This window comes from Eublepharis macularius, chromosome 4 (genome assembly GCF_028583425.1).
Source record: "Eublepharis macularius isolate TG4126 chromosome 4, MPM_Emac_v1.0, whole genome shotgun sequence".
NCBI classification, from domain to species: Eukaryota; Metazoa; Chordata; class Lepidosauria; order Squamata; family Eublepharidae; genus Eublepharis; species Eublepharis macularius.
The window spans coordinates 46,227,777-46,242,877 of record NC_072793.1 but is presented as its reverse complement, the minus strand read 5'-3'; the positions used below and the strand labels follow the sequence as shown (position 1 = coordinate 46,242,877).

At 43.1% G+C, this 15,101-nt stretch overlaps 1 protein-coding gene across 4 annotated transcripts in view; it reads right to left on the bottom strand.

Annotated features, from left to right (window-relative positions):
* The window catches only part of LOC129328537 (A-kinase anchor protein 8-like), a 32,281-nt gene extending 20,726 nt beyond the window's left edge, over window positions 1-11,555 (bottom strand). For all 4 annotated transcript variants that reach the window (XM_054977660.1, XM_054977661.1, XM_054977662.1 and 1 more), the window contains exon 1: window positions 11,452-11,555. In XM_054977660.1, coding sequence (XP_054833635.1) covers window positions 11,452-11,464 — 13 coding nt within the window. In that variant the 5' untranslated portion in view covers window positions 11,465-11,555. The remainder of the gene's footprint in view (window positions 1-11,451) is intronic.
* Between the last annotated feature and the right edge of the window lie 3,546 nt (window positions 11,556-15,101).

The window sequence follows — 15,101 nt, the reverse complement described above, 5'->3', positions numbered from 1 at the left end:
AGCAGATCCCCCCATGAACATCCTCTGAGTAAGTCTAAAAATAACCTTAAAATTTAATTAAAGGAAAAACAAGTTTTTGCTAACCAGCAACATTTTCATGATGCTTTTAGCTCCCTCTTAATTACCATGGTTCACAATGTTACTCTGAGCATTGCCTGGAAGTCAGGAGTCAATAGCAGTGGCAAGGTCCATCTTCTCACAAGAAAGGTCACAGCATCATACCCTCAAAGCGCATGCCTCCTATGCCAATCATGTAAACAGTGCAAAACAGCAATGCCCAAGAAAAAAATGAGTTGTATGTATACCAGGGATAACACCCAGGCAAGCAGAGAAATACCTGCTTCACTTTTTACCACTTAAAATTGGGCAAAATTGCCCTAGAATCAAGAAAGATAAGGTAGCTCAGCTTTGAATTTAGGCACATACACTATTCCTTGACTAGGATTAGTGAATTAGGCAGAAGGCTGCCTGACTAAGGAAAGGGAGAGGAGATAAGATTCTTCCAATTTAAGAGATGGGTAGGAAAAGCTGGGATCTCTACAAAGAGCTTCCAAAAGCAGCAAGGTATCTATTGCCATGCTTTCCGAATCTCTCAGATTCAGCCCCAAAAGCAGAAATTCCCCATCCTTTCTCCAGATCAGAAACCTCCTCTACTGTGTAGTAAAAAGGACTCAGATCCAGCCCCAAAACTGCAAGGGTGGCAAGTGTTCAACTCCCCTCCCCCACACTTAAAACAGGTTAGGGGTAACCAGCTCCCAATCTGCACGTTATCACTATCTGAGGTGGGTCCAGACAGTGGGAAAGAAAAAACGGTATCATCTTTACTTCTGTCCCTTTTGACCCCTCTCTCCTCTTCAAGCCCAATCAAGAGAAATCTATACAATTCAATTATTCCAGTCTGACTAGGGTGATCAACAACCATAATTCTACTGTTGCAGGATCCCTTTTGTTTTGTACTAGTATCTCCTGAAAAAGTAGGAGCATATGAAGATTTTAGACAAAGGATATTAAGGAATCCAAAAGTACTCTGGGTTCTTAAAGCAAATTTGGCACATAATTATTAGGTCACCCAACATCCTACTAGCCAGACTCATTTTTCCTCTCATCCCTTTTAAAAAATACCAACACGTCAATAAAAAATTGTCTGAAACTGTTTCATAGCTGCTTTGTCTCAACTGTACTCTTAATCTCCGAACCACCACCTCCCCACAATTTTATATACTAACAGCCAATGTATTTATTTTCTTTGGATTTCTATTCCACCCTCCCCACGAAGGGCTCAGGGCAGATTACAACATTTTAAAACACATTAAAATTAATTTATAAAATTAAAACCATAAATAGATTTTTAAAAAACATTCACACGTGAAAATATACACTCAGATATAGTGTGGCCTCGATTTGTGGATTCTTAAATCTGAGAAGAGGCACCACATGGCTACAAAGCAAACAGATGATTCTGTAAACTTGGAAGAACTCCCAAGTTTGCAGAAAAATCTGACAACCGCTGAAACTTACACGGCAGGGCTTAAATTCCCATCAAGAAAAATGTTTTCTGAGCAAGCACAGAAACACAGCTCACTCTTACTCCATGTGCACCAGCAGCAACAAAGGCTGGGAGACATACCAGAGCATTCTTCGTTAAAACAATGGACTATATTATAAACCTTTAACCTTTATTATAAACCTTTATTAACCATCTAATCACATACCTGCAATCCATGTACATGCAAGCTCTCAACTTGACAACACACATACAAACCAAACTTTCTTTTGGTCCAATGAAAGTGAGGTTCAGACAGAAATATATATCCCATTCAGATACGCACCTGCCTACACGCTGGAGAGTTCTATACAGATAGAAATAAGCTGCATGATGATACGATTCCATCTTAATAGCGTTAAGTGCCACAACCAGTAAAGTCTCTGTACAGTACTACTCTGACCGAGACTCAAAAGAGTTCATATAGCACCACAGTAAGTCTTCATTAATTCTTGCAACAGAATATTAGATATTGAACAATCATTGTAGGTCAGTGCAGTCATAATACACAACTACCCTGCATAGCACAGGAGCAGTCTACTTGGTCCCTGTTCTTTCCCTCTCATACTGTAATTTCTATCTCGACTCTGATCCAGCAGAGTGTGCAATCGTTGCTATCCCTGGTTAAAGACAATACTAAACTTGATTGTTTAGGAAACTGTTCATCAGGGTTACCAAAAGTGGCAAATCACTGAACCACAATGGAGGGCCAACAGAGAATTACTACACAAGACGCAAGTGTTTATGCAACCTTATCTCCAAAACAATGGTCTGCACTGGCCTTAAAGGACAACAGTAACAGAACAGACCATTGGATACTCACCGTGAAGGGTCCTTCTCCTCTGAGGAAAGGAGGACATCTTGATGGGTGATTCCCACCCTCTAGTCAGGGAGGCAAGAACAAATTTTCGACTTCCTGTCTTCCTAGAGGGAGTCACCCTTTCTTTCAGTTTTGGCAACTCCGAAAGCAGTTTATAGTTTCATAATTATGAATACGACACTCTAGAATTGAGTAACAAGGAGAAAGGTGAGAACAAACATGTTAAGGACAGGAAGTAAATCTGTCAGGCAGAAGAGAGTGAAAGACAATGACTTTGGGAGGGGCAAGATGTCCTCCTTTCCTCAGAGGAGAAGGACCCTTCACGGTGAGTATTCAATGGTTTGTTCTCCCTCTGAGGAGGAGGAGATCATGATGGGACCTCCCAGAGCAGTGTCTCTATTTTCTCGGTGGGTCATTGTCATCTGGTCATAAAATATGTTGTAATACTCTTCTGCCAAACGCTGCATCAGCTGAGTCGTAAGTGTTCAGCTGATAGTGTTTAACAAAGGTAGATACAGACGACCAAGTAGCTGCCTTGCAAATCTCTTAACTATAGCATGTCTGGCAAATGCTGCGTTGGTGCAACACTTCATATTGAGCGCGTAGTAATCCTAGCTGGTATGTCTAGTTTTTGAATTTTGTATGCTTCGATGATGCATGCCTTGAGGTTACTGATAATGGCAGATTTAAACATCCTCATTCCTTTATACGGTGAGGATACAGAGATAAATAAGGAAGCTGTTTTCCAGATTTGCTCTGTTCTATAAAGAAGTGCTTTTAGAATAAGTGTTATGTCCAAAGTATGCCACATTTCTTCCTTGGGATGAAAAGTATTTGATCAACTGATAGACATAATTCCAGTAATCTGTGGCAGAGATCATTTTTGGTATGAAGGTAAGATCTGTTCTCAGGATCACTTTGTCCTTGTGTAAGATACATAGCTCAAGCTAACAGGGCACCCAGTTCCGATACCCTTCTTGCAGATGTAACTGCATTAAGGAACAAAATCCTCAGTCACTTAAGAGGAATTTCCTTGACAGGCTCTCAAAGGGGTGTCTGATAACAGCAGACAGAACTGTATGCAATTTCCAAGTCAGAAATTGGTGAACCTGTGGCAGATCCTTCAGAGTATCACACTTGAGGGAGCTACATATGTGAGGCATCTGGACAGACTCGGACCCTAGTACTGTGGCAGTACCATTGTTAAGACTGTGACCTGACATCTTAAGACTGAGGCTCTGAGACCGCTTGCATGAGCCATGTGTAGGAAGTACAGAATGGATCTTGTTTTGGGTTTCATGACATTAACCTCTTTTTCTATTGCATCTCCTGTGAAGGCTTTTTATGATGGATTATATATCCTGTTAGTGAACTGTCTCCTAGAGGCCAGTAGCATGTTGGTTACTTCTTGAGAATAACCTAGCCGAGAGAGTTTCGCTCACTCTCCATGCAGTTAGATGTAGCTATTCCAGGTGTGGATGTGGAACCTGGCATCACTGGAGCATATCGAGAGATATTGGAGAAGTCAGTGGTGGAAGTGTTGACAGCTGTTGAAGAGCAGAGAGCTGTGGGAGCTGAGGCCAGTAGGGTGCTACCAATATGATTTCTGCTTTTTTGTTTGTTTGTTTTTGTTGTCTTATCTTCCTGATTAGCTTCAGGAGAATCAGAGCGGTTGGAAGGCAAACAGCAGAATGCATGGCCACTGTGATGTCAATGCATCGGTTACTTTGGCCTCGGGATGGAAGCACCTGGTGAAATCTGTCCACTTAATTGGTCGACATGCTGTCTGTTTGGATTAGAACATGTTAATCTAGTATTTGTGGTCTGAAGTGTAGTAGGGCTAGATAAATTGCCCAAAAGTCCAGTAGGTTGACAAAGGGTCTCATCTCACTGCTGGACTATCGACCTTGCACTGGTGGATCTTCTAGTGCTGCTCCACTTCCGGACAGACTGGTGTCCGTGGAACCTGTTCCATTACTGGAATGCAGTGTTACTTCCCTTGCAGGAGGCCTGTCATAGCTGACCACCGCATACGAGGCTTTTAAAAAAAATGTATTATTTTATTTATTTTTATTGTAAGGGGGAACTGAATGGAAAGACCTTTCTTGTTCATAATTTGTAGTTGGAAGGGTCTCAGAAGTCTGTAAGTCTTGTATGTAGTTGACCTCACTGGATGGCGTCGAAACTCGAAATCGGTAGACCCATCAGTTTTGCAAATGTCATTAATAAATACCTGACCTTGATGATCCCTTGTGACATTTCCTTTCTCTTCTTTGCAACTGCTTCAATTAGAAACAAACAATTGTGTGTCGTTCTAATAGGGCTTCCAGATGTTCTAGTCACTCTCTGGATTATAAAGAACTTCTCTGTAAATTGATCAGGAACTGTAAGCTTATAGGCATGCAGAGCTTAACCTGATCAGCAAGTCCTCCAGGTAAGTGTGTAGATGAATGCTTTTCCTCCCTTAACTTTACACTGGGTTGATCAAATTCTTTATGAAGGCCCTTGGTGCCCTAGAGAGGCCAAATGGAAGTACTCTGAACTGTAGCTGGAGCCCCATTGCACAGAAATGGAGGAGTCTTCGGTGCCTGGACAAGATCGGAATGAGGAGATATGCTTCCATTAGATCTAGTACAGTAAGGTACTCTTTTGGTGTAGGTTGGCCCTGAGATCCATGAACAACTGACACCAGGGGCTGAACCTGAGACCTTCTATATGCAAGGCAGGTGATCTGCCACTGAGCTTTGGACCCTCCATTAGTAGGGATTCTGTGATGGATCTCATTGTCTCCAAACTGAGATACCTAAGTTTTATGAACTTGTTGAATATTTAAGACTAGTATCACCCTCCAATCTCCGTTCTTTTTGACACTGTGAAGAATATGGTGTACACTCCTTTTCCCCTTCTTCTGGGGGAGTGGAGGCATGAGAAAGGAGGGATGCACTTACCTGTAACAAGAGCGCTGTCTATTTGGACTGAAGAATTCAGAGTCTCTGTGAAGTCACAGCAAGTCACTATGAAACACACAGATATCTGAAAAAGTAAACTGAACTCACAAAAAAACATAGCAAATAAACGTTAGTTCTTAGGGAGCCACTGGGCTTTTATTTTTCCTACAAGGATGCGATCTACTATTAGAGATGATCAACGGCCTCAATTCATAACACTTAGGCCCATACCTTTTATGCCCTAGGATAGGGTTACTTAAACACGTTTCATACTCCCTTCAAGGGGATGGCAGAGCGGTCATAATGACCTGTTCATCAGTAGTGTAAAGGAAAAATTGCAACGGAGAATTTTGGTTCTCACATAGACTAACAGTTTATAGCATTTCCTGTCTTCAGAGAGTGGAATAGAGATGAGGTGCAATTTAATCTGTAGATCCTCAACAGCAATAATAATGACCACTGGAACAAAGAATATATTTGCTAAGAGTTACAGCAGAAGCCCTGCCAGTAGCCAATTCAATGAAAGTTTGTTCATCAAGGGCTTCTTGCCCCTGGGCACCCTTTCTGAGTAGAAAGATGGTTGTGTTTATCTAAACCCCAGCTTTCGGCCCCAGTGGGGGCTACAAGGTGTATCCAGCATTTCATATCTTTCCATTCTAGCCACACAACAAACCCACAAGGCTAGTCAGGCCTAGAGAACGCAACAGGCCCAAGGCAACAGGCAGGTCTCCCAGGGAGAATGGCATGAGCATCTGGATCTCCCAGATCCCAGCCCAACACTCCAGCCACTACACCAAACTGTCTCTTGTTAAAAATGGTGTCATACAGGAAAGATTCCAGAGACAGGATGAACACAATTGCAGCAAGAACTCTCAGCATAGGCAATTGTAATGCTGTGGAGTCCGTTTCATGTTTTTTGTTGGTCTCAGGGTACTAAAAACTGGAGCAGTTCCACTCCATCCCAGGGTTTACTCATGTCTACATGAGCTGGCTGAAGGCCTGCTAGGCCTTGTGCTCTTTTCTTTGTTTCTTACAGAATAAAGTTACTCTGTGCTGATTAAGAGACTGAGAACCCTGGGGAGAGCAGGCCCCATTCCCTGGAGGGGAAAAAAAGGGCATGTAGGCATATATGGAACCAACAAGGAGAAAAAACTTCACTATCTGCCTAAGTTTCAGTTTCCCTTTCATTTTCTGGTATAGGTTTCCTTTCTAGCTGCCTCAGAGGGCCTGCTAGGATTCCCTTTGTATGAAATGGCCCCTTCCACAGTTCCCTGTTTGCAGGGTAGGAGGCCTAGAGGAAGGACTAGAGGGAGGCCTGTCTCTTCCCTCAGCACTCTGACAAAAATTGGCAGTCTCGGTTTATGTAATCAAGTTTAGGAAACCTGGGGATAGCATTGCAGTGCCTGACCCAACTGCATTACTCACAAGTAGACCACCACCAGCACTGGACCCTGGGGCCATTGCTATTTGGTGCTCTCGCTGGGTCCTGCGCCTATTGATTGCTTTAGATGTGGGAAACCACTCTGCAGCTGCCTCCTGGTCTGTTGTAAGAAAAGGAGAACACCCTTAGAAGTAAACTGCAAGAACCTGGGTGGATAACCACGTCTAAGGGAACAAACAACATATACCATTAAAGACTCTCTTCAAAATTATATTATGTGAAATATTCTTAAAGTGTCGCAGTGCATATAAGACAATAAATATTTTTACAATTTTATACTTAATTCACACCAATTTACAGTGACTATAAGACACAAAGTCCGACCAATAATGGGAGTAGGATTGGCTCCCACAAAGTGCTGAAAGTTCAACAGGGGATTGCCAACCAAGTCCACGCTGAAATGTGCAAATAGTTGCTGTTTGATTGTAGATATTTATGTTGTAGTTTTCATATTTCTTGACAGATGGAACAAGGAGATGACACAACTTGAAGGACTAAGGACCCGACAAGGTCCTTAGTCCTTCGAGGGTCCATTGCATTACTCACAAGTAGCCCTCCTTCGTTCGCCATGGGCTCTGGAGGCACAAATGATTGTTGAATCTCAGACCGGCTTGGCTGCCCTGCCCTGGGTCTTACACCATTAGCCTGGCTTAAGGATGTGGACAAATCCACTCCATAGCCACCTCCCAGCTGGTTGGCAATGTTGTGCTCATTTGCAAGGCCAGAAATGGCTGCCACATTTCCTTTGCGCAGGGAGGAATACTGCCTTTTGCGCTTCTGGTCTCTTCATATGAGTGACTGCAGCTGCGGCTTCCTCACAGTTTGCCCCATTGTCTCTGGGGTTGTTGCCAGGAAGCAGCGGTGAGGGGGGCTTCCAACTCTCCTTCAGAGAGGAATCCTATTGTGATGGAAGAGCATGTTCGGCTGGTCCATGATTCTGTCTTGCCATGAAATGGCCGCCACAGTCAAAGGAAGGAAGGAGAAAGCTTCCCCTGCAAGCCTTCTAGCAGGCGCGCAGGGAGAAAGAGAATAGCAAGGAGGTAGAGTAGAAAGGAGTAAATAAGGCAAGGATCAGGTTCTGGAAAGTAGAAGCGAAGGAGAGGAAGAAAAACAGTTGAAAGGCAAGGCAGCGCACGGATGAAGCTGCTCTCCCTGTTGAAGCAGGAATGAAACTGAAAGAAAGTGTGACTCCGACTAGGAAGAGAGGAAGTAGAAATCTTGTTCCTGCCTCCCTGACTAGAGGGAGGGAATCATCCATCAAAATGTCCTCTGCCTCAGAAGGAGAACAAACCAGTGTTCCATCTCATCAGCCTACTTCTCCAGACCCTACAACAGGGGTGAGGAACCTTTTTCCTGCAAAGGGCCAGCTTTATGTTGTCCTGCGCAGGGAGGGCCCTTTCTTCCATGTGTGTGACATTGCTCCCAGAAACGACGTCATCACGCGTCACTTCTGGGAGCGACGTCACACACGCGGGAGAAAGGGTGCTTGTGTCCCCTCTCTCCCTGCTGCCACCGCTGCAGCCCGCTTGTGGGAGTGGCAGCGGCAGCTCTGTCACCAGTGCCAGAACCCCCCTGCTGTCGCCACCGCCGCCACTTGCTCTTGCTGCAGCGGCACAGGCCACTTTCACCAGCGCTTCAGGTTGCTCTTGGCAGCAGTGGCAGCAATAGCAGGTGGCACTGGGAACAGGAGGCAGCACACCTGCTCTTGCGGTGTGGGAGTGTGCTCCCCCCGGGAGGGGGCGCCCCAAGGAGCGTGCTTCCCCGCCAAGTGGGTAAGTGGGAGTTGGGGGGAGGGGTGCAGGGGGGTTGCCTGCAGCTCCGCCGCTCTCGGTGGGCCAGTCCAAATGACTTCATGGGCTGTATATGGCCTGCGGGCCAGACATTCCCCACCCCTGCCCTACAATAACCAACTACATATTACCAGAAGGCCTGCAAGCACGGCAGAGGCTCCTAGGCATTGGCTGAGCTCGTCCTTGTTTAATAATACAAATGACAATCCTAAGTAATGCAACTAGTATAAAACTGAAAAGCCTTTCCAACAAGATTTAATATATTTATACCAGGCCACTATTTTTTTGGCACTAGGAGCTTGCCCCCAAATTTAGAAAGCAGCCTCACTTTAGACTTTATGGTTTTGTACTTTAATTACCATTTTTATTATTGCTATCACAAAACTTAATCCTAAACGCTTCACAGTTTTTCACAATTTTATTAATGCTATGACAAAAGTGTTGCATATATTTTATTTATAAATTTGTATCTCAATTTTTTTCTCCAATGGGGGCTCAAAATAGCTTAACAATGAAATAAAAAAATATAAGAGAAACAAACAGGAAAAGGGAGTAGAAGATTTCTGGGTGCTAATCAGACTGTCTCGCTACACTAAACAATTTTCTGCTCAGTTCAATGGTGCAGTCCTCAAGCTAAGAACCAAAGGACAAGAGCTATTTGCCCGGTGCCATTCAGCTCTTATCAAAGTGTTCTTATCTCTAGGCACATCCAGGCTTTATATATGTATGTTCACACTGCGAGATGTTATTCAGCTGCTACTAGCTAACAGGATCTTAAAATAAATGAATAAAATATGTTGTAATCTTGGTAGTCATCAAAACAAAAAGCTATCCTCAATCCCTAATTTAACTTCTCCCCAATTTCTCATCATTTCATTCTTGCTTTAAAAAGCTCCATTTTACTAAATATTGGAGCCATAATAAAGTAACTGGTACATCGCTGAATAGTGTAAAATTAACATTATAAACAAAGAATTATAGAAGCTTTATGCATGTGCATTTTTATTCTATATAACAAACTATATTCTGATGTGAAGCGATTAGGTAATAAGTAAACTTTGTACTTTGCAGATTGACAGATGGCTGAACAATAAAATCTACAACTAAAAATATTTTACACCACAATGAAATTTCTAGGTACCATTGTGACCTGGCTCCTGGGATTTGCTGAGCCCTAATTTATAGTACTCTGCCAAGTAACTCATACGGTTCTTGAGATATCTGAGCTGTAGATCTTGCAGAGAGCCTAGATTAAAAAGGACTGAAACTGTTTCAGCAGTTGCTGTGCAAAATGAAAAATATTTCAGTTGACAAAATAAGAAATTTCCTATATTCTTTATCATGTAGTCAAATTCAAAATAAATCGTGGACACTCGATTTCTTTTCACAGGGCCATTGAGTTTAACTGCTAGATTTAACAGTGTCAGTTTCAAGCCTATTTAAAAGTCACATTTTTTATACTCTGCTCCTTAATCCCAGATATACCAGATTATTGTAGTTATTCAATACTATTCTGTTGATGCTCAGAGGCACTCTCCATATTACAACACACATTTGGACTCCCAATCTTAAAAAATGCTCTTAAGGGTTGAGATCTGGCAAGAGTTGATTCAAATTAAGTGCACCAATGGACTCACTAAATAGAGTTATTTGCCATTTAATCAGTTTAATCCATCTGGAATCTAGCAGAAGTCATTGTTTTCTAAGCAGCCATCAAATTAAGACACAATATTGCCACTGCAAAAAAAAATTTTTTTAGAATGCTGATAATAATGGGTCAAAACCACAATATACTTCTCATATCCCAGTTTCTCAAACATTCAGAGCCAAAGCATGAACAGATTAAGAAAATGGGTCACATTTTGCAGTGCACATGCACTGAATGACAGGCATGCAGGACTGCTACTCTAAAAGAATGTGTGTCATTTCTGCAGTTAACCAAAAATCAAACTGCTTTCTTTGAAATTTTCAGGTAGACTAAGCAATCATCCGTCAAGGATCTCTCTGGGCTCATGCTTTTTTCATGCTTTAGGGCACAGCACACTGGACTCCTTAACGCGCCAATATCAGTAGCCTGACAATAGCCCTTACAACAATAAAGAAACTGGCTCAATAAATGCAGCAATAAACGGCAACACGCTAGGCATCCCGAACCCGAGTATCTTAAGAGAACAGAAGGGTCATGGACTCCACTACACTCTAAAATCTTAGCCGAACAAGCTTCAAATATACGCTTCAGAGAACCAACCCTGAGCAAGAGGACATACCCTCCATTGCTTCCCCCCTCCCCACCCCCCGACACACGCGCATACACAAACACACAAAATGGCAACACTCCTTTGGTAGATCCCAAGCAGAACAGCGGGGCAGGAGTGAAACGTGACCATGCCAGTTATTTCAAAGAGAAGCTACGGTCGATCTGGCCCAGGAAAGGGGCTTCTGCGCCAGCTTCCCACACCCACTCCTATCAGAATCCCTCATCGCCCAAACCAGCGGTGCGCGTGTGCAGACGGCAGGTACACCGACAGACCCTCCCCGCTCCCTCCCGCTGTGGTGAATGCAGAACAGCAACTATAGCCTTATTCGCCCCCTCGATCTGGAACTCAACTGGCGGGGGTCGGGCGTAAGGAGCAGCTGGAAGGCAGGGCAGAGAACTCGGATCCGTCGACCGAAGGCCCTCCCCTTTGCCTTCATAGGACCCGGAGCCACGAGGAGATGACACTGGCCGGGCCCTCAGCCCAGAGCCGCGGGGGGTGGCGACAGCGGGGCCGGGGGGGCTCGGCGATACCTCCCCCCCCATATCCCCGCCCCACACCGATCCCTGCCTTTCGTCCCCACCCCCACCCCCGGCGGGAGCGCGGCCGCTCCTCGCCTCTTGAGAGGACCTTATTGCTTTGCAGGAGACTCACCTGAATAGCTCATGATGGCGACAGCGTCGAAGGCGCACGACAGCCCCGCTCCTCTCACCCGTTACCTCCTGCGCCAGACGGCAACGGTACCCGACAAACCCCGCCTCCCGACACTGTTGGCCGCGCTCGCTCACCAGCCCGTCAGCTATTGGTGGCCGCGGCCGTTAATTCCTCCCCTCTGACGCTGTATTGGCCGCCAGGCCTAAAGCCTCGGCAGTTTATTAGGCACCGCGGAAATCTATCAAACATGCTCTTATGAACCTGTAGAAAATTACGGATGTCAGTCAAGTCCTCCTAGCAAATGATGATTCCCAGTATGAGTTTCTTAAGAGGTCATTGGACCCCACTACTTATCAATCATTAACGAGAGGCTGGACGGCGGACCCTTCATCTGTACACATTGTCTCGGAGAATGCCGCAGGCCCACCCTCTTGTCTAGTTGGTCTTTCCAAAGGAGGGAACGCCGGCTTCTGTTATTGGTCAAAAAGGGCGAAATTGATCCCGCCTCCCTCGGGGCGGCTATCTACGACGAACTATATAACGGGAAGAGATTGAAGTGGTTCCGAGTGTCCTGGGCTACGGCGGCTGAGCTGGTGGATTGAGTAGCTGTTTAGAGGCTCTCGCAGTTTTAATAACGCCTTCTACGTATGTCTCTTACTTTACGCAAAGTGTCATGATGGCGCCAGATCAGAATGTAGACACTGCAGAGCATAACGGAAGAAACTGGAGGGAGAGGGAAAGAAATACACAGCGCTTTAATTTTAAATGGTGGGCGTGACAGAAGTCTCATCCGCCTAAAATAAGATTTGTAGAGATCAATTCAACGTCTTAGCACAGAACAGGAGGAGCGTGCACAGGTGGAATCCCCTTTCTCCACTATAACATTTATTTGATGTAGGTGGAGAAGCCGTCAATATTGGCTGGAACTGGATCTGCCTGACAGTCATGGACACCGAGATAGCCCCACCCATACTATCAGCTCACAAGACAACCTCAGACATTCCCAGCCTGATTTTAGATTTAGAGGCTCTTAAAGGTCAGCATGCATTTGTGTATCAGCTACCAATCACTGTATATTTAACATTGCCCTGCAACTTTTGACATGGAAAATGTACATCTAAATGGTCTTCAGTCGTGAGATAACAGCAGTCTGACATCCCCCTTAGGTTAAAGTGCTGGTAGCTGCAGGACAAGACCCCAGATTACAGTATTATTCTCTATAAATGAAACAATCCAAAAGGATAGAAGCCCTGGTAAACCTGATTCAAACTGGGAAGTGGCATAAGGTAGTGGTGAGCTGTGAATCCATGGATCCCATTCAGATACCACCTCAGCTTTTATAACCCCCACCTTCAGCTCACATTTGCCATAAAGATGATTCTGACTTATGGCTAAAGGGTTCAACGCACTGATCTTACCACACCAACTCTTAATTATTTGAATCACAGCAAGAAGACCAGCAAGCAGTACTTTAATAGGCATCAACTCTAGGCAAGATCTCCTTTGACTTTTGTCGTGTTGAATTAGTTCTCTTAAGATTTTAGAAAATTCTGCAGTGGAATCAGGGCGCCCTCATCTCTGTGCCTAGTAAACTTCTACACCTGCCAGCCAATTCATGTTATTTGGAAGTTTTACTTTGTTTTTGTTTTTTTATAAAAAATTTTATTGGATTAGACACATATAAAATTTATTACAATCACATTCCCTTAAATTTTCCAATTCTAACCCCCTCCCTTTCCCCCCCCCCTTTTGTAGACTTCCAACAGTTTTCCAACCCCTTGTCTATTCTCCCTCTACTCATTTCAAACTTATTGTACTTATTATAATATACTTTCAAACTCTTCTAAGCTTTTCTATAGTAACATAGTGCTATCTCTAATTTCCTTCCCAAATGGGTAAAAGTATAACAATCTTAACTTATCTTTTTCAATAATAGTAATAATAATCATTTTGGTATTCTGTACTCTATCTTACTCTTTCTAAGTACTTCAAAATGGGACAAACAATTTGTCCCTCTTTATGCATAACTTCACATACTTCTATAAACATTGCATACATTTATTATAAATCAATCAACTTGACTTGTACTCTATGTGTTACTCTTTACTTTCTTTTACATGTCTTGTCCTTTTTGATTAACTAATTTCTCCATTGTAAAACTACACAACAAACAATTCATGTACACATTCAACAAAGGTCTATCAATTAGACCTATATTATGTATGCTAATGTATATTAATTCTCCATTGTACAGTTATCTGCTTACTTAAAAAAAATTAATTAAATTCTATCCTTATAATCCTTATAATAGTAACACTATTGATACCCAACTATTCATACTAATCAAATAAAATAATTGCTTAGAATTTTTTCCACTTTACTCTCTCCCCCCGGTATAGTCACTCCCCTCTCCTTTTGTTATATTTCAGTAATTATCAAACTGCCACAGTCCTCCCACCTCCCATTTTTTCACCAGATATCGTTTCAGCCTCTCCCAGTCCGTGTTAAACTGTCCCAGGTCAAGGTCTTTCAATTTTCTTGTCATTTTATCCATCTCCGCCATGTACAGCAATTTGTAAATCCAGTCCTCAATAGTTGGCACTTCTTGTACTTTCCATTTCTGCGCATATAAGAGTCTAGCTGCTGCTGTCATGTAAAATAGCAATGTCCTGTGTTGTGCTGGAATATCTTCCATTCCCAAGTTCAGTAGCAGGAGTTCTGGGTTCTTATTAACTTGAAATTGTAAAATCTCACTCATTACTCTTATTATTGCCCCCCAGTACTGCCTAGCTACCTCACAAGTCCACCACGTGATACAGAGATCCCTCATGCTTTTTACATTTCCAGCATTTATTAGATGTATTCGAGTTCCCTAGCGCAATTTTCTTTGGTGTCAAATACCAACGATAAATCATTTTGTAGAGATTCTCTTTAATACTGGTACATGTCGTAATCTTCAATGTATTTTTCCACAAATATTCCCACGCCTCCATTGTTACTTCTTTATTAAAATTTATAGCCCACTTCATCATTTGCACTTTAACTACTTCATCTTCCGTATACCATTTTAACAGTACTTTATATATCTTAGAGATTTCCTTTTTTTCATCTTGTAGAATTGCTTTCTCTAAATCTGAGTTCTCCATTCTTATCCCTCTCTTCGCACAGTCCGAATAGTAAAGATCTCTAACTTGTCTATATTGAAACCAGTCATAATTTGGAGACAACTCTTGTTGCGTCCTTATTCTTATTTTAGCAAGTTCTATTCGCGTTATCTCCTTGTACGTTAAGCACTGTTGTTCATTATCAACCGTTCTCGGATCTATTACTTCATATGGAACCACCCAGGAGGGGATTCCTTCTTGCAGGTAGTCTTTGTACTTCTTCCAAGTTAAGAAGAGGCTTCTCCGAATATAATGGTGCAAAAACATAGAATCTGCTTTTACTTTGTCATACCATAAGTATGCATGCCATCCAAATAATTTTTTATATCCCTCTAAGGCCAGCAGTTTGCGATTTTTCAGCTTCATCCAATCTTTCAACCATACCAAACAAATTGCATCGTAATAAAGTCTCAAATTGGGCAATTGCATTCCACCTCTTTCCTTTGCATCCTGTAATACTTTCATTTTCACTCGAGGCTTCCTGCC